The sequence below is a fragment of the Nerophis ophidion genome, linkage group LG16 (assembly GCF_033978795.1).
Source record: "Nerophis ophidion isolate RoL-2023_Sa linkage group LG16, RoL_Noph_v1.0, whole genome shotgun sequence".
Taxonomy (NCBI): domain Eukaryota; kingdom Metazoa; phylum Chordata; class Actinopteri; order Syngnathiformes; family Syngnathidae; genus Nerophis; species Nerophis ophidion.
Window position 1 is genome coordinate 27,996,784 of NC_084626.1, and position 22,963 is coordinate 28,019,746.

Here is a 22,963-nt window from a genome sequence, read left to right on the forward strand (position 1 = left end):
AGTCAACTCATCATGCTTAATTTATTACAGCATTTGGGAAGCCTGCAGTGGATTTTTATTATGTAAATATCATATTTTTTATCAACATGTGATAGCAGGGCCCCTGCCCTTCAAACTAGGCTGCTACATTACTAATGATTAATGTAATTATAGCTGAAAAATAGCACAATAGCAGTAGGAGAGACTGGTCACCATGGAGTTCATGTAGGCTTAATGATGCAGTTACATTATTATATCACTAGCATACACACACACCGCACAATAAGCTAAAACACACATCCCAAAATGAGCTAACGTTACGCTAAAAGTTAATTAGCCTTCACCTCAAGCCAGGACTGCGAGCGAGCTGAGCTGTGGTTTGTTTCTAGAACGTCATCTAGAACGTTGACTCGGAGGTGTTTATTATAATTTGGGGAGAGTCCGCTGCTCACCTGCTAAACAAATATCCGCTCGACGCTGAAACACTCTAAATATGCACTGCTGATTGGTTGTTACCGCTCTGAATACGCACTGCTGATTGGTTGTTACCGCTATATACTGTATGTAACCAATCAGATGGTTGTGTGGGTGGGACAATGCTGGGTGCTGTGTAGGAGACAGAGGCAGCTTGTTAAGACTTTAGCTTAGGCGGTTACTTCATATGTTGGTATGGAAACTTGTTTGGTACACCTCTGAACCGAACCGGAACCCCCGTACCGAAACGGTTCAATAACAATACACGTACAGTTACACCCCTATTGCCTCCATTGCGATAAATAAACTGTTTCTTACAAATGTCATCCCTGCAGGACGAGGAATAGCTAACATGCGTCAATACACACCATAAGAGGATACAAAGTCGCCTCTAAAAGCAAGCGAGCGCTCCCGCATGTAAACAAAAGGGTGGGTCTGCATTGTTATCGGTTATAAACATATTAAGTATGTGAGCCATATCTAATCAATACTACAATGATTATATTGTTTTATTATCATCACAAAATATTTTTTTCTTTAAAAAAAATATTATATTATGTTTATAAACTCCCTGTAATTACTTGGTATCGGATCGATATCCACATTTGTGGTATCAGTCAAAACTTATGGAAAGTATTCAAACAGAAGAATAAGTCATTATTACATTTTGTTGGTAGGACATGTTAAAACAGAAAATAACCATATGTTAACAGTAAATTAACAAGTAAATTAACAAGCCATCTATTTTCTATCACTTGTCCCTCAAATTTTTGACAAAATAGAATGAGAAATGACACAATGTTACTGCATACATCAGCCGCCAAATTAGGTACCTTTATAACCTGCTTGCTATCTAAGTAACCCATTGTATTGATATCAAGTATAAGAGCCATATCTACTCAATACTAAAAAGATTACTTTGAGATTTTTTATCATCACAAACTCTTTTTTTAAAATGGAAAATAGTAAGTTTTCTAGTATGTGCAGTTATTTAATGCCCAAACCCTCAGGGCCTGATTTAATGAAGGTTTGCGTTCCCTAAACCAAATGCAAACCTGAAAGCATCTAAACATGTGCAAAGTGGAGTCCGTCTGTTAAGTGCACTCCATTTTGTGTCTCTGTCCTCGTTAGTATGCAAAATATATGGACTCGTCAAAAAAAGCCTACAAGATTGGGAGAAGATGCAAATATAATTATTTAGCCCACACAATGTGATTTGTCAACACATGTCACCGTTTTGCGAGCCCTATTTAACGTCTTATTTATTAGCCCGTGTCAGAAAGACATGCAAATGGACAGTCTGACACAGACGCACACGGCTTTGAGAAAATAGGTGCACGTGCTGCACAGACCGAAGAATGGACGGACAAGAATCCTCAGCCCTATGTCTGTTTGCCAACATTTTGGACAATCAGCAATACAATTGTAAATGCATTGTCAATTTAGCAATTTCCTCTTATAACTTTATTGCTGCTGCATGACTTCAGCGGGTTATTAAAACGAATTCAACTGATGCGTTTTGGTGTCTTGCTTCTATTTTTTATGTCGTTCGTTTTTTGCTTTTTTTATTAAGAAAATATAATAATATATCTCCTATGAAGAGACGTCTTTCATTGTGTATTTTCTTACGTTTAAGTCATTCCAAACACACAAATGCACTGTTGATGCGATCCAAAACCCTCAAATCTAGACTCCAAACATCCCAGAACAAGCTAGTCCGGTTACTTTTAGACCTCCACCCCAGATCACACCTCACTCCAACCCACTTCTCCAAAGTGGGCTGGCTCAGGGTGGAGGACAGAGTAAAACAACTTGCACTGAGCCTGGTCTATAAAATCCGCTACACCTCCCTGATACCGAAGAACATGTCAAACTACTTCCTTAACATAAATGACCGCCATAACCACAACACCAGGGGGAGCTCCACAAACCACGTTAAACCCAGATTCCGATCTGACAAAGGTCTTAACTCATTCTCTTTCTATGCCACATCAATGTGGAATGCACTCCCAACAGGTATAAAAGTAAGTGCATCTCTATATTCCTTCAAAACCGCTCTAAAACAACACCTCCAGGCAACTTCAACACTTTACTAATACCCTCCTCCATTCACATCCCATCTCCCTGGAATATAAATAACCTAATGTAAATTATTAAATGTACTTCTAATGTATATACTTGTTCTTATGCTATCTAAACTCACTAAGTAAAACCTACACTGTTTCAATGTCCACATTTCTCTGTTGATGCAATTGTTGATGACTGAAATACTGATATCAACCAAAGCTCCTCATCCCACCCCCCGGATTGTAAATAATGTAAATAATTCAATGTATATACTATGATGATTAACTTGTGTGATGACTGTATTATGTTGATTGTATATATTTGTACCATGAATTGATTAACGTGGACCCCGATTTAAACAAGTTGAAAAACTTATTCGGGTGTTACCATTTAGTGGTCAATTGTACGCAATATGTACTGAACTGTGCAATCTACTAATAAAAGTATCAATCAATCAATCAGTCGCGCACCGAGTGTCAGTGTGCACGTTTCTGTTGTCTGGATTGCGATTAACAAAAGGTGTTACGGATTATAGATGTGCGCGGCCGGTTAAAGACATCGCATACAGGTAGGAGCATGATAACAGGAATGCACAGAAAAGGCTCATTTCCGTGTTGAAGGCCTTGTATACACGCAAAAACCTTATTTAAAGAAGGCGGTCTGATCCACTTTGCTATTGCCCATGTAGCATTAGTAGATCACAGGCAACACGCCCAATCATCCATCCATCCATCCATTTTCTACCGCTTGTCCCTTCAGGGGTTGTGTACACGCTATTACATTTTTTGCACATTGATTGATTGATTGATTGAAACTTTTATTAGTAGATTATTGCACAGTACAGTACTTATTCCGTACAATTGACCACTAAATGGTAACACCCGAATAAGTTTTTCAACTTGATTAAGTCGGGGTCCACGTTAATCAATTCTGGCTATCTACCATGACTTGATTATCGAGGACCTTAAAGGCCTACTGAAATGAGATTTTCTGATTTAAACGGGGATAGCAGGTCCATTCTATGTGTCATACTTGATCATTTCGCGATATTGCCATATTTTTGCTGATACAATTTAGTAGAGAATATCGACGATAAAGTTTGCAACTTTTGGTGCTGATAAAAAAAAGCCCTGCCTTTACCGGAAGTCGCAGACGATGACGTCACAAGGGTGAGGGCTCCTCACGTCCTCACGTTGTTTATAATGGGAGCCTCCAGCAGCAAGAGCTATTCGGACCGAGAAAACGACAATTTCCCCATTAATTTGAGCGAGGATGAAAGATTTGTGGATGATGATATTGATAGTGAAGGACTAGAAAGAAAAAAAAAGGCGATTGCATTGGGACGGATTCAGATGTTTTTAAACACATTTACTAGGATAATTCTGGGAAATCCATTATCTTTCTATTGTGTTGCTAGTGTTTTAGTGAGATTAAATAGTACCTGATAGTCGCAGGGGTGTGTCCACGGGTGTTTTGAGGCCAGTCTCTGAGGGAAGTCGCCGGCAGCTGTATGGACGGCGCAAGCTCAGCTGATCTCCGGTAAGAGGCGACTTTTTATCACAATTTTCTCACCGAAACCTGCCGGTTGACAAGTGGTCGGGATCCCTGTTCGCTTGACCGCTCTGATCCATGGTAAAGCTTCACCTCCGGCAATTTTAAACAAGGAATCACCGTGTGTTTGTGTGGCTAAAGCTTACCAACTCCATCTTTCTACTTTGACTTCTCCATTATTAATTGAACAAATTGCAAAAGATTCAGCAACACAGATGTCCAGAATACTGTTAAATTGCGCGATGAAAAGAGATGACTTTAAGCCGCTAGTGGTGCTGCGCTACTATTTCCGTGACCCCACGCGCACGTGTCATCATTCCGCGACGTTTTCAACAAGAAATTCTGCGGGAAATTTAAAATTGCAATTTAGTAAACTAAAAAGGCCGTATTGGCATGTGTTGCAATGTTAATATTTCATCATTGATATATAAACTATCAGACTGTGTGGTGGGTAGTAGTGGGTTTCAGTAGGCCTTTAAACAAGTTGAAAAACGTATTCGGGTGTTCGGACCATTTAGTGGTCAATTGTACGGAATATGTACTGTACTGTGCAATCTGCTAATAAAAGTCTCAATCAATAAATCAGGGTGCATGGGAGTTTGCCCAACCAGTCTACATGTGCTTTGTGGACTTTGAGAAGGCATTCGACCGTGTCCCTCGGGAAGTCCTGTGGGGAGTACTCAGAGAGTATGGGGTACCGGACTGTCTTATTGTGGCGGTCCGCTCCCTGTATGATCAGTGCCAGAGCTTGGTCCGCGTTGCTGGCAGTAAGCCGGACACGTTTCCAGTGAGGGTTGGACTCCGCCAAGGCTGTCCTTTGTCACCGATTCTGTTCATAACTTTTATGGACAGAATTTCTAGGCGCAGCCAAGGCGTTGAGGGGTTCCGGTTTGGTGGCCACGGGATTAGGTCTCTGCTTTTTGCAGATGATGTAGTCCTGATGGCTTCATCTGGCCGGGATCTTGTTGTGGTGAAGAAGGAGCTGAGCCGGAAGGCAAAGCTCTCAATCTACCGGTCGATCTACGTTCCCATCCTCACCTATGGTCATGAGCTTTGGGTCATGACCGAAAGGATAAGATCACGGGTACAAGCGGCCGAAATGAGTTTCCTCTCCCTTAGAGATAGGGTGAGAAGCTCTGCCATCCGGGAGGAACTCAAAGTAAAGCCGCTGCTCCTCCACATCGAGAGGAGCCAGATGAGGTGGTTCAGGATGCCACCCGAACGCCTCCCTAGGGAGGTGTTTAGGGCACGTCCAGCTGGTAGGAGGCCACGGGGAAGACCCAGGACACGTTGGGAAGACTATGTCTCCCGGCTGGCCTGGGAACGCCTCGGGATCCCCCGGGAAGAGCGAGACGAAGTGGCTGGAGATAGGGAAGTCTGGGCTTCCCTGCTTAGGCTGCTGCCCCCGCGACCCGACCTCGGATAAGCGGAAAATGATGGATGGATGGATGGATCAATAAATTAATCAGTTTAGTGCGTGGTGTTTGGGTCTTAGTAAATCAGGCCTTCAGTACACACACACACTGTATTACACTCACACTCAAATATGATTACGTGCACACAACTCTTTCACGGCAGAAACATGGGGACGGCGTGCGCAACCCGAGGGTCCCTTGTTCAATCCCCACCTAGTACCAACCTCGTCACGTCCGTTGTGTCCTTGAGCAAGACACTTCACCCTTGCTCCTGATGGGTGCTGGTTAGCGCCTTGCATGGCAGCTCCCTCCATCGGTGTGTGAATGTGTGTGTGAATGGGTGAATGTGGAAGCAGTATCAAAGCGCTTTGAGTACCTTGAAGGTAGAAAAGCGCTATACAAGTACAACCCATCTCAAAACAGACAATCAAGCTTTCCTGCTTCACTCAAATCATTTTACACAAACATCAAAAAATGGATGGACAGATTTTCTTTTTTTTTTTTCCCCCACAGACGAATCATAATACTGACAGACATCTTAAAACACGCACATGTGGCTTTGATAACACACACACTTTAGTACACGGACAGGATTACACATGCACAGATTGTGATACGGGTTTGCAAATATATTTATTACAATAATACTTCCTCAAACATCTCTTTTGTGCCTATTGTAAACCGGTATTTGTTGATTGCATATGAATTAACCATCTAATATTTACTCTTTCTATCAAGCTGGCTCATTTTCCCCTCACTTCCGTCAATACTCCTGCCAAACAACCTCAGACACATGTTGGTTGTCCTCGTTTATCCCCCCAGTGAGTGAAGTCAGGAGGCTGCTTTTGCCCCCGCAGTCAACAGGGGGTGGTGCAGATATTCCCAGGAAACAAGCAGCGCTGTCCGAGTTCCTTTAAGTTCATGTTGCACGGTGGTTGGGTTCAGGCCAGCTTCAGGAAGCCGTTACATAAGACCCAACACTTTCCCCCGTTTTTTTTTTTCCCCTCTCTTTCCTGGAATTGAAACTCTTCGCCGCCGTGGCAATTGGCAATGAAAGCGTTGCAGACACTGTTTGTAATCAAACGGAGGAAGTCTGACATTTTGCAGCAGGGTAGCGGGAGCTGTCTTCTATATATATATTTTTTAATGTATATGCAAAAGTAAAGAACACTGCACAATAAATGAGCAGATCATTTATTTCTACAATGACACCTCGGTTTGCATTAGTAATCCGTTCCAAAAGGTCAGACAAAGACTAAATTGTACAAACCCCGTTTCCTTATGAGTTGGGAACTTGTGTTAGATGTAAATATAAACGGAATACAATGATTTGCAAATCATTTTCAACCCATATTCAGTTGAATATGCTACAAAGACAACATATTTGATGTTCAAACTGATAAACTTTTTTTTTTGCAAATAATCATTAACTTTGGAATTTGATGCCAGCAACACGTGACAAATAAGTTGGGAAAGGTGGCAATAAATACTGATAAAGTTGAGGAATGCTCATCAAACACTTATTTGGAACATCCCACAGGTGTGCAGGCTAATTGGGAACATGTGGGTGCCGTGATTGGGTATAAAAACATCTTCCCAAAAAAAGGTCGGTCTTTCACAAGAAAGGATGGGGCGAGGTACACCCCTTTGTCCACAACTTGGTGAGCAAATAGTCAAACAGTTTAAGAACAACGTTTCTCAAAGTGCAATTGCAAGAAATGTAGGGATTTCAACATCTACGGTCCAAAATATCATTAAAAGGTTCAGAGAATCTGGAGAAATTACTCCACGTAAGCGGCATGGCCGGAAACCAACATTCGATCCCTCAGACGGCACTGTATCAAAAACCGAAATCAATTTCTAAAGGATATCACCACATGGGCTCAGGAACACTTCATAAAACCACTGTCAGTAACTACAGTTCGTTGCTACATCTGTAAGTGCAAGTTAAAACCCTACTATGCAAAGCGAAAGCCATTTATCAACAACATCCAGAAACGCCGCCGGCTTTTCTAGGCCCCAGATCATCTAAGATGGACTGATTTAAAGTGGAAAAGTGTTCTGTGGTCTAACGAGTCCACATTTCAAATTGGTTTTGGAAATATTCGACATCGTGTCATCCAGACCAAAGGGGAAGCGAACCATCCAGACTGCAAAGTTCAAAAGCCAGCATCTATAATGGTATGGGGGTGCATTTGTGCCCAAGGCATGGGTAACTTACACATCTGTGAAGGCACCATTAATGCTGAAAGGTACATACAGGTTTTGGAACATCATATGCTGCCATCCAAGCGCCGTCTTTTTCATGGACGCCACTGCTTATTTCAGCAAGACAATGCAGCGATACAACAGTGAGGTTTCGTAAAAAAAGAGTGTGGGTACTTTCCTGGCCCGCCTGCAGTCCAGTCCTGTCTCCCAATCGAAAATGTGTGGCGCATTATGAAGCGTAAAATACGACAACGGAGACCCCGGACTGTTGAACGACTGAAGCTCTACATAAAACAAAAATGGGAAAGAATTCCACTTTCAAAGCTTCAACAATTAGTTTCCTCAGTTCCCAAACGTTTATTGAGTGTTGTTAAAAGAAAAGGTGATGTAACACAGTGGTGAACATGCCCTTTCCCAACTACTTTGGTACGTGTTGCAGCCATGAAAGTCTAATATAATTATTATTCACAAAAAATAAATAAATTTTATGAGTTTGAGCATCACATATGTTGTTTTTGAAGTAAATTCATTTGAATATGGGTTGAAAAGGATTTGCAACTTACTGTATTCCGTTTATCCATCCATTTCCTACCGCTTATTCCCTTTCGGGGTCGCGGATATTTACATCTAACAAAATTTCCCAACTCATATGGAAACGGGGTTTGTACAAAGACATAAAAAAATGTTCTACAGAAAGTAATGCAAATCCAATAAATATTAACACCAAACACATTACATAGAGAATGACTGTAGTTGACATGTAGAAAACAATGGGAAATACATATAACTGAAAAATGAAACAGATACATTTTAAAGCCCCACTTAAAAACCTTTGGTTTTGGTTGATTTTGGCGGCACCGGTGGACCAAAGCGGTAGTGTTTTGCCCAAAGGAAGACCCCATTTCACATGAGGACTTGCACGTAAAGCATAAAGTGTCAAACTGACACGATAATACTACGATGATTCAGTATTAATTTTCACAGTAGGAACCTGCATGTTTTACTCGAACTTTATATTGCATTGTATTTTCTTTATGCAGTGCTTTTGAATTTGTTGCATTACTGGTCGTGTCAGTGTGAAACAACAAACTATCAAGCTGGTGGCTATTTATTGCTACCAGGCAAATTTTCAATAGTTAACATTAGCATTATCATTTTGACCTGAGCATCGAAAGTTATTTACAATTCGAGCAGGAACTGAGCCAAGGCAGCATCGGTCAAAATTCCTCCCTTGTATTTGAGTTCATACCAGCGAGTGAACGCAGGGGCAATGATGATCCTGACTGTCCTTTTATCCGGATAGCTTGTCTTTTTGTCTCCTCAAAATAAACTTTTTGTTTCTTTGGTTGTTTTGTAGCTTCTGTCATGATAGCAGTAATTCCACGTAGGCGTAGTTATTGTTTTAGATTTCTGGCAGCATGTCGGCGCTGGCTTTGTAACGAATGGGGAAAGAGGTGAGAGACTTATGCCGTAAAGCAAGTCAGCACATTTGTATTTTTTTGTTGTTGCTTATTGCAGACCCCCTCAGACCATGAGATAGGTGTCAATCGACTAGGTGTAAGTCAATGTATCAAAACGTTATGAAAATTATTTTACGAAGGTTGAAAAGTTACTTAGTGCTGCTTTAACATCAGTTTTACTGTGTTTGAAGGTAAACATTTGGTTAGCTAAGATGGTGATGAGCAGAAAGAGGAAGGAGGGGAAGGGTTCTTTATTGAGTTCAATGGTGTTTCTCACTCTTTTTATCAAAGTGTTTACATTCACAACTCGCTTGGCCTCATGGTTGGTTATTTTGCAGTCATCCATCCATCCATCATCTTCCGCTTATCCGAGGTCGGGTCGCGGGGGCAGCAGCCTAAGCAGGGAAACCCAGACTTCCCTCTCCCCAGCCACTTCGTCTAGCTCTTCCCGGGGGATCCCGAGGCGTTCCCAGGCCAGCCGGGAGACATAGTCTTCCCAACGTGTCCTGGGTCTTCCCCGTGGCCTCCTACCGGTTGGACGTGCCCTAAACTCCTCCCTAGGGAGGCGTTCGGGTGGCATCCTGACCAGATGCCCGAACCACCTCATCTGGCTCCTCTCGATGTGAAGGAGCAGCGGCTTTACTTTGAGTTCCTCCCGGATGACAGAGCTTCTCACCCTATCTCTAAGGGAGAGGAAACTCATTTCGGCCGCTTGTACCCGTGATCTTATCCTTTCGGTCATGACCCAAAGCTCATGACCATAGGTGAGGATGGGAACGTAGATCGACCGGTAAATTGAGAGCCTTGCCTTCCGGCTCAGCTCCTTCTTCACCACAACGGATCGGTACAACGTCCGCATTACTGAAGACGCCGCACCAATCCGCCTGTCGATCTCACGATCCACTATTTTGCAGTCATATTTTCATAAAGAAATACTTGATCTAAATCTTAAGCAAGTAGTATTCTTTGATTGGGTACTCGATTCCGCGTACTGATATGCGGGCAAACGGACTAGTTTGCAACGTGCAATGTTTAGCCGTACAATAGACGAGGGAATACAAAAAACAAAAATTTGGCTAACTTTTTGGCAAATCATAAAAAACTTTGAACGTACAAAAGATGATCTACCACTGTATGTATTCATTTATGTATTTTCAAATAAAATATAATGGGGATGTTCCGATCTGGCTTTTTATCATCCATCATGAGCGAGATACCAATACCTGGCACGTGTGCAGGGTATCCGCGGATCCTTAAAAAGTCTTAAATTCATGTGTCTAAAATTAAGGCCTTAAAAAGTATTAAATGTATTAGAAATTCCTAAAATGGTCTTAAATTCAGTACTCAATGGTCTTAAATTGTCGGGCCAGTTTTTTTTTTTTTTTTCAGGGGACGTCTTTGAGTAAAAGTTACTTCACGTCTTTGAGTAAAAGTGAGTGATTTCAATATCTGGTCGCACGCAGACTCCTTCCTTTCTTCTTCGCGTCCCGCCTTTCAGTCAGCGTGGGGAAATGCAAGTTTTGCGAGCGTTGGCTGGAAGGACAGCCGGTTTAAAAACTGGCTTAAGCCTGTTGCCAATCCCGAGGAGGCCAGGTGCATACTTTGTAAGAGGGATTTCAAACTGGGCACCATGGGAATTAGAGCGGTCGAATCGCACATGCAAAATCGTGGCAGAGAGCCAAAAACAAACACCGGGCATCTCTCAGTTCTGCGGTGGTCCAGCGCCAACGCACCCCCCAGCTAGCAACAACTGCCGCTAGCAGCACTGACCTGACACTAATCTTCGGCGGGACAGCAACATTAAAATCCGAGGTGTTATGGATCTTGCACACTGTGGTGAAACATCAATCCTACACCTCAAATGACGCGATTGGCGATCTTTTTCGTGTGATGTTTCCTGATTATCAGGTTGCTAATACATTTTCCTGCGGAAAGGATAAAACAGCATATATTACGAGACACAGAGTAAAACCTCACATCCAAAACCTGCTCTTCGACCAAGTCAACGGGTCTCGGTATGTGTTAATGAAATCTAATTTATTTTTACCCTCGGTTATGTTTTTACTGGCTTTGGTGTTGGTTTGTTTGTCTTGGATGTCAAAGTTTTTGTATCTCTCAAGATTTTTGATAAGCTGTTTGGCAGAGTGGTGCTCATCAGTTTGGTTATTAATAAACATACGAAAAGTAAACTTGACTGATTGTCATTGAGGTTGTAGTACAGTGGGATCCCCAGCCATCGCTTATATTTATAGATTTTTTTATTATTTTTTTCGGTCTTAAATTTCATTCAAGGTGGCATTAAAAAGGTCTTAAAAAGTCTTTAATTTGACTTGCTGAAACCTGCAAATACCCTGGTGTGTGAACTGTAAATCTCTGTTTATTATTAATTGTTTTATTTGTGACCGAAAGGATAAGATCACGGGTACAAGCGGCCGAAATGAGTTTGGGTCTCTCCCTTAGAGATAGGGTGAGAAGCTCTGCCATCCGGGAGGAACTCAAAGTAAAGCCGCTGCTCCTCCACATCGAGAGGAGCCAGATGAGGTGGTTCGGGCATCTGGTCAGGATGCCACCCGAACGCCTCCCTAGGGATGTGTTTAGGGCACGTCCAGCCGGTAGGAGGCCACGGGGAAGACCCAGGACACGTTGGGAAGACTATGTCTCCCGGCTGGCCTGGGAACGCCTCGGGATCCCCCGGGAAGAGCTAGACGAAGTGGCTGGAGACAGGGAAGTCTGGGCTTCCCTGCTTAGGCTGCTGCCCCCGCGACCCGACCTCTGATAAGCGGAAGATGATGGATGGATGGATGGATGTTTTATTTGTTTATGATCCGGCTATTAATAGTTTAACAATATCAACACAATATTTTAGCAAAAACTACTACCTGTTATGTATTTAAATCATTTTGGTTCTTGCCCACAAAGTCCTCTAGTCCAGAGGAATGAATCCCAGAGTTTGAAAATAGTCACAAAAACAACAAATAAATGGCTGAGAAAATAAAAAATATCGACCCTATCACTCTAGTATCGATCAAATACTGATAATCGACACCAGCATTTTATGGATCAATCCACCCTACTCTTACTGACTGTGACAATGCTTGCAAAATGTTATGTTTCAAAGCTTGGAGCTTCCTGAAGAGCATTGCTTCGTCAAATAGTTGCCATTAGGGATAAGTCAGCTGCCATCACTAATCCACCATCTTCAAACTCTTGACTAACAGCATCCTTTTATTTCCACTTAGCTGGCACCCCCGCCTGAGCCAGAAGTCCCCACTGAGGTGTGTTTTAGACCCATATTAGGCCGGGGCCCAATATGGGTCTCTGTTGATGATCTGTCATAGCATTTGACGAGATCTACCCCAACCCTGCTGTGTTTGTGTCGGTTGGCCCTGTGTATTTGTTTTTCTCCTCCAATAGGTATTTATGATCTTCGGTCCCTCTGATTGTCATGTCAAAGGAGTCTCAAGTCGTATCATTCCAGATGTGTTCAGTTGTTAAGGATTTAGTTTTATCTACAGTTAAATTGTGCGTTTGACTGTTTGAAATAGGCAGGGAAATTATTTATTCAACACTTTTTTGGTGTGTTTTCAAAGGTTTATGTACCGAATGTAAGACCCATGCAGTATACTCTCCTGAATGATATGTTTTATTTGCAAGTATTTACATTTTGCGCTGGTGGATTGTAATCAAATTGTAAGTCAAGCTTTTTTATGCTGACAGTATATATTTGTACCATGAATTGATTAACGTGGACCCCGACTTAAAAAAGTTGAAAACTTATTCGGGTGTTACCATTTAGTGGTCAATTGTACGGAATATGTACTGTACTGTGCAATCTACTAATAAAAGTCTAAATTAATCAATTAAAAAGCATAAAAATGCAAGAAGAAGAAAAAGGATCACCAGATGCATGTAAACTCAAACAGGCAATTTATCAGCTGATCTAAAGACTATCGCCATAAGTCAGTCCTGAAGACCAGGAGAGACTTTAGGACTGAAGATACAGTGGGGCAAAACAGTATTTAGTCAGCCACCGATTGTGCAAGTTCTCCCACTTAAAATGATGACAGAGGTCTGTAATTTTCATCATAGGTACACTTCAACTGTGAGAGATAGAATGTGAAAAAAAATCCAGGAATTCACATTGCAGGAATTTTAAAGAATTTATTCGTAAATTGTGGTGGAAAATAACTATTTGGTCAACCATTCAAAGCTCTCACTGATGGAAGGGGCTTTTGGCTCAAAATCTCACGATACATGGCCCCATTCATTCTTTCCTTAACACGGAATAATCGTCCTGTCCCCTTAGCAGAAAAACAACCCCAAAGCATGATGTTTCCACCCCCACGCTTCACAGTAGGTATGGTGTTCTTGGGATGCAACTCAGTATTCTTCTTCCTCCAAACACGACGAGTTGAGTTTATACCAAAATGGATACATGGATGATACAGCAGAGGATTGGGAGAATGTCATGTGGTCAGATGAAACCAAAATAGAACTTTTTGGTGTAAACTTAACTCGTCGTGTTTGGAGGAAGAAGAATACTGAGTTGCATCCCAAGAACACCATACCTACTGTGAAGCATGGGGGTGAAAACATCATGCTTTGGGGCTGTTTTTCTGCTAAGGGGACCCCCCCGCGACCCCAAAAGGGATTAAGCGGTAGAAAATGGATGGATGGATGGATGAGATAAGTAAGATTATTTTGAGAATTAATGGGTGAGTAAAATCAGAATGTTTATCATAGTTCTTCTTTTTTTTACTTTGTAAACACTTCCAGTTTGAAGAGTTTCTTCAAGTGGATCATATTAGTACATTGTTTTTTTGCTTTGCTTAATCCATTCCATAATTGAATTCCACATACTGATATACTGAAGGTGTTAAGTGTTGTACGTGCATACAAATGTTTTAAACTCCATTTTTCTCTTAAGATTATATTTCTCTTCTTTTGTTGAGAAGAATTGTTGTATATTCTTGGGAAGCAGGTTATAGTTTGCTTTGTGTATCATTTTAGCTGTTTGCAATTTCACTATGTCGTGGAATTTCAGTATCTTTCATTCAATAAATAAAGGGTTTGTATGTTTTTTTATATCCAACATTATGTATTATTCTAACTGATCTTTTTTTTGACACTGTTGGACATAGAACGACAATTATTATACATTTGTGAAAGGATCCTGAATCAAGTGGTGGACTACAAAATATTGTCTCCGCGAAGATCTGATGAACTTGTCTGTGAAGACAGACAGATGGAGATCAGCATTGTTGTGCTGTTGAATGCACAGTTTTAGGCCCTAAAATATTTCCACATAATCAGCCATCAATTGAGGCCATATCGTCCAATATCGGCAAAAGACTTTGTTTGAGCATTTAAACAATCAAAGACAGAAAACCCTTTTTGCCTTTTTAGGGTCTTTTTGCCTTTATCAGGTCATAGCTGTGAATGTCCGACAGAAAATTACATTAAGGACGGATTATAGCTGAGATTTTGACGACTTGAACTTTTTATCAGCTCATGAACAGCCTGTTTGAGTTTCAAAGGAATTTACAATACACAGCAGACTATCCTTTTGGTTTCATGCTATACTTACAATTTGGTCAGAACCCATGTGCGAATCCCCCGGTCTTACAATTTTATTCAGGAGTGTATCCACCCTATTCTGCATGACTCCAGCTTAAAACTGCATGGTGTAATTTGCAGCCAATAACCAGCATGCCAGTAAAACAACTAACGTGCACTGTATTAACAACTTCCTACACCCTTTCCAACCTTTGTCTGCTTTCTGCTAACTCAACTCACCCTTTAAAGGAGCTTGATCCCAGTCAGCCTCAGAAGCAACTGGAGGATCAGAAGAGGGTAGGTACTGAGTTTGGTCTGTTTCTGGCCTCCCTCTTATGGACTGCTGACAACTCGGTCACACTGCTTTCACAGCATGGCACTTTCTCATGAATTATGATACGATTCTGTACGATACTACTTTGACTCTCCTCTGTGTTGGACCATGTAGATGCACGGACTTACACCAAGACAATGCGCCCATTTTTTTTTAATGATACATCACAGTGGTGGCCTTTCACCATCACTGACATAGGTCACAATTGTACATTTCAAAAAAGTTAACCATGTTAATTCTGTTTACATTCATCTTAGGAACCCTTGCTATATGCCAGGGGTCGGGAACCTTTTTGGCTGAGAGAGCCATGTAAGGCAAATATTTTAAAATGTATTTCCGTGTGAGCCATGTAATATTTTTCTAATACTGAATACAACTAAATGCGTGCATTTTTAAGTACGACCGACATTTTTAGAGTACAGTAAGTCTCTTATTCTTTTTAATGACATTGTTTTTCTGAAGCCAACCAACAATGAAAAAAATACTTCTTACCCTTAACCTTCCTCTTGTGTTAGCTTTCTGTTACCATCTCTTATGTTAACGGGTCGGTTTTGACCCATGTTTTAAATCAGCTGTAAAATACACTAAAAACAATTATCTATCATCCAATTTGTTTGTCATCTCTTGGTTACCTTGTTAGGCTTCCTTATCCTTGAAAATATTGGTTTTAACATTTTTGGTTTGGGCCATTGGGCCTTATTTTGTCAGTATACCCCTCGATTTCAATTTTTGAAAATGGTAAAACGAACTTCAAGAGAATCATATAAATAAAAAAAAGTTGTTGTGTTACCTAACTATTACTAAGGGGTATTAGAACACATCTCTTAAATAAATGTGTTTTGTTTATTTTTTAATTTTAAGAATTTTAACTATAGTAACATCTATGGTGTTACGGGTCAATTTCGACCCATGTATATTTACTTCAAGAAAAAGGCTAAAAAGTATTTTTTTCAGCAACAGAAATCCAACATCAAACAACCAATCAATCAAGCAAATGAAACCAAGAGAAATAGATTACTAGTTCCAAAACTAATAAAAAAAACAAAATCAGAGTGGCAAAAAGTGACACTTTTGGTGTCCGTCTTTTGTTTGTTTTTGTACAGGATAACAAGGTAAAATGAGAATCCACTAAAGCTCACATGATTGGGAGAAGTGCTGCCTGTCAGTGTGTTCAGTTTTGGCTCTTAACCGGGTCGAAACTGACCCTAACAACACCAAGGGCATAATTTCTACCAGAGCATTTTATAATTTAGTGAAACAAATTAAAATGTTTTATTTTGTTGACGAAGAGGTTCCTGACAAAGTCAAAAAGCTTTGATGCAAAAAAATAAATGTATGTGGTGTTTTTATGCATTTAAAAACTAAAACGGGTCGGTGCCGACCCTAACACAAGACGAAGGTTAATGCAACTTCTTGAACAGGTGCGGTAGAAAAACAAGCGGATGGATTAAAATGCATGAGAATTTTTTATATTTTGAACGTTATTTTTAACACTGATTACCAGCGGAATTGTTCATTACTTATCATGTTAAGCAATGTCAGCTAAGATTTATCTGAGAGCCAGATGCAGTCATCAAAAGAGCCAAATCTGGCTCAAGAGCCACAGGTTCCCTACCCCTGCTATATGCAGTAGTCCCTCAATTTGAGTTTAATTGGTTGTGATTAATTGAAAACAATTTTAATTTGTGCTTCCCCCCCATCCCAAAAAGACACATCCCTTTTAAAACGAAAATCAAACTTTTAGATAATAAATATTGTATAAAAACAATACAAGAGAATGTACTGCAAACAACTATATTAAGTGTTGCCTGCGAGCTGCTTCTCTATTTATTTGTTTGAATATTAATTAAACATTCTGATCTGGCTCCGGACTCATTTTGCTGCAGTACAGGTGCAGAATAACAATGATCTGCTCAAATTGCTTTTCCAAGTTGGCGACACACTCAGTCATATTTTCAATGATTTTTTTTTTTTTTTAATTCAATTTAACAATTAGCCAAGAGACTTTTTTCTCAAAACGCTCTTAAATTGAGGTACCATTGTATACAGAGCATCTGTTATGTTACAGCCTTATTCCAAAATGGAATAAATGAATTTTTGTCCTTAACATTCTACACACAATACCCCATAATGACAATGACATTTTTTTTTTTTTAACAAATGAATTAAAACATTAATACATATGTACATAAGTATTCACAGCGTTTGGTCAGTACTTTGTTGATGTACCGAGACATCCTGGATGAAAACAAACGTTTTCCATCCAACCTGATAGAGCTTGAGAGGTGCTGGAAAGAGGAATGGGCAAAGATGAACACTACATTAAAAAAACCTTTTCACATTGTCATTATGGTAGAATTTTGAGGACAAATTGATTAATTCCATTTTGGATTAAGGCTGTAACATAACAAAAGGGAGGAAAAAGTGATTCCGGATTAACTGTATCCTTGTGTCTTTACAAGATTCCTAACAGAGTTAACTACACAAAAGTCATCTTTTTCTGGTAGGGAGAAGCTTTGCGGCAGATCTTGGTGAACCGATACTATGGGAATGTCAAACCTGGTCAGAGGAGAGATAGCCACACGCCCTTCAGCAATGTTCCCCTTTCTTCTGGAGCCCAGGGGAAACCTCCTACTGGTGGGTGTATTAATATATTATGTGTGAGTTACTGTTGCGCTGAGTGCTCAGCAAATTGCCATTTTATAAAATGTAAATAGATAAGACCAATGAGAGTAACAAAAAAACAGTTTAAGAATTTTGGGGGTAAGTCTTTCATGGATATGATTGCACTTTTTATGCATTATGCTGATCGCTCAGAGCCATTTTTTTGAGTCTGTATTGTTCTATCTGTGAATGGGCTTTGGATAAGACCCAGGCACAGTCCGTGACTTGTAACTTTATAGCCTGCAACACAGAATTAAAGGGGAACATTATCACAATTTCAAAAGGGTTAAAAACAATAAAAATCAGTTCCCAGTGGCTTGTTTTATTTTTTGAAGTTTTTTTCAAAATTTTACCGGTCCCGGAATATCCCTAAATAAAGCTTTAAAGTGCCCTATTTTCGCTATCTTCGAAACCACTATCCATTTGGATAAGACCCAGGCACAGTCCGTGACTTGTAACTTTATAGCCTGCAACACAGAATTAAAGGGGAACATTATCACAATTTCAAAAGGGTTAAAAACAATAAAAATCAGTTCCCAGTGGCTCGTTTTATTTTTTGAAGTTTTTTTCAAAATTTTACCGGTCCCGGAATATCCCCTAAATAAAGCTTTAAAGTGCCCTATTTTCGCTATCTTCGAAACCACTATCCATTTCCCTGTGACGTCATACAGGGCTGCCAATACAAACAACATGGCGGTTACCACAGCAAGATATAGCGACATTAGCTCGAATTCAGACTCTGATTTCAGCGGCTTAAGCGATTCAACAGATTACGCATGTATTGAAACAGATGGTCGGAGTATGGAGGCAGATAGCGAAAATGAAATTGAAGAAGAAATTGAAGCTATTGAACGAATAGCTATTGACGCGATTCGGCCATAGCACGGGTGTACCTAATGAAGTGACCCATAGCATGGCTGCCTTATTAGCATCGCCGGTAAAATGTGCGGACCAAATGATCAGGACTTTCGCATCTTGTGACACTGGAGCAACTTAAATCCGTCGATTGGTAAGTGTTTGTTTCGCATTAAATGTGGGTATCTAGTTTAAAATGTACATAGTGCTAGCGTAATAGCATGTTAGCATCGATTAGCGTAGCATGTTAGCGTCGATTATCTGGCAGTCATGCCGCGACCAAATATGTCTGATTAGCACATAAGTCAACAACATCAACAAAACTCACCTTTGTGATTTAGTTGACTTAATCGTTGCAAATGCATCTGCAGGTTATCCATACATCTCTGTGCCATGTCTGTCTTAGCATCGCCGGTCAAATGTGCAGACACTCTGGTACATTCAATGGGGGTCTGGCGGCAGATTTCTTGCCAGTGGTGCAACTTGAATCCCTCCCTGTTAGTGTTGTTACACCCTCCGACAACACACCGACGAGGCATGATGTCTCCAAGGTTCCAAAAAATAGTCGAAAAAACGGAAAATAACAGAGCTGAGACCCGGTGTTTGTAATGTGAAAATGAAAATGGCGGGTGTGTTACCTCGGTGACGTCACGTTCTGACGTCATGGCTAAAAGACCGATAAACAGAAAGGCGTTTAATTTGCCAAAATTCACCCATTTAGAGTTCGGAAATCGGTTAAAAAAATACATGGTCTTTTTTCTGCACCATCAAGGTATATATTGACGCTTGCATAGGTTTGGTGATAATGTTCCCCTTTAAGAACAGATTCAGTTATTGTGTTATCATTAAAAAGAAAAAATGTTAAACATTTGTGCTTCACTCGAAAACTAACTGTATTCTAGCTTCAGGGCAACTATAGTAAACAAAGACCGACTGTAAATATATGTTTCTGTCAGGACTAGAGCTGTTAAACCAATAACTTTTTTTGAATCAGATTAATCACACTTATGAATTTTGAATATTCGCGATGATCACATCGACAACATCGTCGATGGTACTAGTCAATTCGATGTCGTCCAGGTACTGAATAGTTGCTTGGTTCAAGATTCTTTTGTGAAGACAGATTTTGGAGTGAGAGGTGTCTCTTTCCTGTTGACAGTTTCGATTGACACGTCAGCTTTTGTCAGAGCAGTTGTAGCTCCCTGGTGTGACGTGTCTTAAAAACAGCTGACCGGGCCAAGAAACTTTATTTTGAAAGTTCCCTGATCCAGCCATATCTGTTCCCCGCCCTGGCGTCGCTGATAAAGGAAAGCGCCCCAGGTGACTGGAAGCATGCATGCCCCCTCCTCCCTGTTGATAGTGCTAGCCCCTCGCCTCTTGTTTTTCGTTGTCTTGATCAATCTCTTGTATTTATTATTACTTTTCCCTTGTTCCAAGTCCATGATGGGATTGTTCCATTTGCAATGGTCTGTTATGGCTGATTCTGCCGTTTGTTTTTTGTGTTCTGCTAAAATTTTATGTAACTTTGCGGGGGGGGGAAAAAACAAAAAATAGCACGCGAGAGTGAGAGGTCTCGAATGTGTTTTGGTTTTCTTTTTCAAGTGTTGAAATATTGTCCTCTCCAATAATTTACTGCATTATTTGCACAGGTTTTCATAGACAACATCACATGTTTTGTCCTGTGTTATTGTATCTTTCGGGTGTACAAGCTGTAGTGGATTATTGTTTGGTTTTACTGCTATTTATTTGAAATGTCTTCATAGTGCTTTGTATGAATTCTCTTAATCCTCTGATTTATGGTAATGTGAAGTGTCAGCCGAAACTGTCAGCAAGTAAGAGACACCTATTGATCAAAAAATGTTTAACCTACAGTGAGGCAAAAAAGTATTTAGTCAGCCACCGATTGTGCAAGTTCTCCCACTTAAAATGATGACAGAGGTCTGTAATTTTCATCATAGGTACACTTCAACTGTGAGAGACGGAATGTGAAGAAAAAAATCCAGGAATTCACATTGTAGGAATTTTAAATAATTTATTTGTAAATTATGGTGGAAAATAAGTATTTGGTCAACCATTCAAAGCTCTCACTGATGGAAGGAGGTTTTGGCTCAAAATCTCACGATACATGGCCCCGTTCATTCTTTCCTTAACACGGATCAATCGTCCTGTCCCCTTAGCAGAAAAACAACCCCAAAGCACGATGTTTCCACCCCCATGCTTCACAGTAGGTATGGTGTTCTTGGGATGCAACTCAGTATTCTTCTTCCTCCAAACACGACGAGTTGAGTTTATACCAAAATGGATACTTTGATGATACAGCAGAGGATTGGGAGAATGTCATGTGGTCAGATGAAACCAAAATAGAACTTTTTGATATAAACTCAACTCGTCGTATTTGGAGGAAGAAGAATACTGAGTTGCATCCCAAGAACACCATACCTACTGTGAAGCTAAATACTTTTTTGCCCCACTGTATTTATTAAGACATGATCATCGCAATTGTTGTGCAAGTAGTGTTCTTGCTCCCAGATGCACCAAATTTGCCTTTAGATGCTGCAATTTATGGTCAGAGTCTCAATCAACCAAAGTTTATTTATATAGGCCTTAATCACAATTGCATCGAAGGGCTGCACAAACCATAATGACGTCCTCTAATCTGAACCCACATCTGGGCAAGGAAAAACTGAAAACCGGAAAAGGGGAAAAAGAAGAAACCTTGGAAAAGGGCCGCAGATGGGTGACCGGCTACAACGGATGCCAAGAGGGTACAGTTATTAAATTATTGATGATAATGTAAGAGTCCAGTCCAATGGATGATTAGCAGAAGGTTGTATGGGGATTTTCTTGCATGTACGTGAGTCTGCGACGCAGAGAGGTCTCCGACAAGTGCAATCGAAGAACGATCCACAACAAGTCAATACTTATTTGTAATGTGAGAGTCCAGTCCATTGGAAGGCCTGTAGAGGGTCGCAGGGGGACTATATTGCATGTACACAAGTAGGCAATGCAGAGACGTCACCAACTCATGCATAGAGGAGTGGTCCACTCTGGGTCAGGACTTGGATGAGCCGGCGCCTTCTTCCGATTGGCACCTCTCTAGGGATTATCCGTGGCCAACTCTCAATGCAGGAGAGGGAGGCAAGGAAGAGAAGCGGCAGGTCAACTGTTTTAAAACAGCCTATTTTAAAAGCTAAAGTATACAGATGAGGTGAGACTTATACAGTAAATGCTTCTACTGAGGCAGCATTTGTAACTGTTTCTGGTAAGGCATTCCAGGGTGCTGGAGCCCAAATAGAAAAACTCTAGAGGGCGGCATGGCGTAGTGGGTAGAGCGGCCGTGCCAGTAACCTGAGGGTTGCAGGTTCGCTTCCCACCTATGGACATCAAAGTCGCTGCCGTTGTGTCCTTGGGCAGGACACTTCACCCTTTGCCCCCGGTGCCGCTCACACCGGTGAATGAAAATGAATGAATGATTGGTGGTGGTCGGAGGGGCCGTAGGCGCAAACTGGGAGCCACGCTTCCGTCAGTCTACCCCAGGGCAGCTGTGGCTACAGATGTAGCTTACCACCACCAGGTGTGAATGAATGATGGGTTCCCACTTCTCTGTGAACGCTTTGAGTATCTAACAATAGAAAAGCGCGATATAAATCTAATCCATTATTATTATTATTATTAGAGCCTGCAGACTCATTTTGGGCTGTGGGAATCACTAATAAGCCGTCCACTCTTGTCTTTTTACTAGCGTATGCATTGACCTGATCACTGACCCACGTCTTTCAGGTAACCATCCGCGGTTAAGGAGCATGTGCGCTCAAAATAATGGGATGGCTATGATCTTTTCGGGAGACCTTCCTTCGAGGCTTTGATGCTAGCTAGCCTTGCTATTCGGTGTGTACTTTTCGTTGACCATTTTTGCTTTGAGTCTGTTCCTGCTTACGGTGTGGGCCGACGCGTGAGATTATTTTTCTGAGTACTTGATTCTGCGTAATTACATGAAGACTAGATTATTATGGACTGTCCAATAACCAAGACGGGCAATTTTCGTCGCAAACCGATTCATAACAAAAGTGGGGCGTTTAAAAACAGAGGTTCGTATTTTCCTAACTTGATCAGGATCGACATACTCTGATAAAATGCATTGCTAACTTTATTCCAACTCATAGCTCTGTGTCTCATCAGGGATTTGGCTCATGGTTCAACTCAATCGCAGCTATGCAAAGAGACAAACAAGATCTTTGAACTCTTTTGAGGTCATGGATGCCCTGGTTTTGTTGAGAGCCGACAGACTCGTCTCCCTCTGCATAGCCTAGTGTGTGTTGTTGCCAGGCGACCGCAGCACCAAGCTCTGTCTAGAAAGGGCTGTGTTGTTGATTCAGTTGCCCGTCCAGCCAGTGATGGCT

General features: G+C 41.0%; 1 protein-coding gene across 17 annotated transcripts in view; it reads left to right on the forward strand.

Moving 5' to 3' along the window:
* Positions 1-22,963, forward strand: part of itpr1b (inositol 1,4,5-trisphosphate receptor, type 1b) — a 299,908-nt gene that overhangs the window by 127,935 nt on the left and 149,010 nt on the right. For 9 of the 17 annotated variants that reach the window (XM_061874781.1, XM_061874785.1, XM_061874783.1 and 6 more), the window contains 3 exons: positions 12,394-12,429; positions 14,960-15,007; positions 17,552-17,681. In XM_061874781.1, coding sequence (XP_061730765.1) covers positions 12,394-12,429; positions 14,960-15,007; positions 17,552-17,681 — 214 coding nt within the window. The remainder of the gene's footprint in view (positions 1-12,393; positions 12,430-14,959; positions 15,008-17,551; positions 17,682-22,963) is intronic. The other 8 variants (XM_061874784.1, XM_061874787.1, XM_061874789.1 and 5 more) reach the window with 2 other exon arrangements.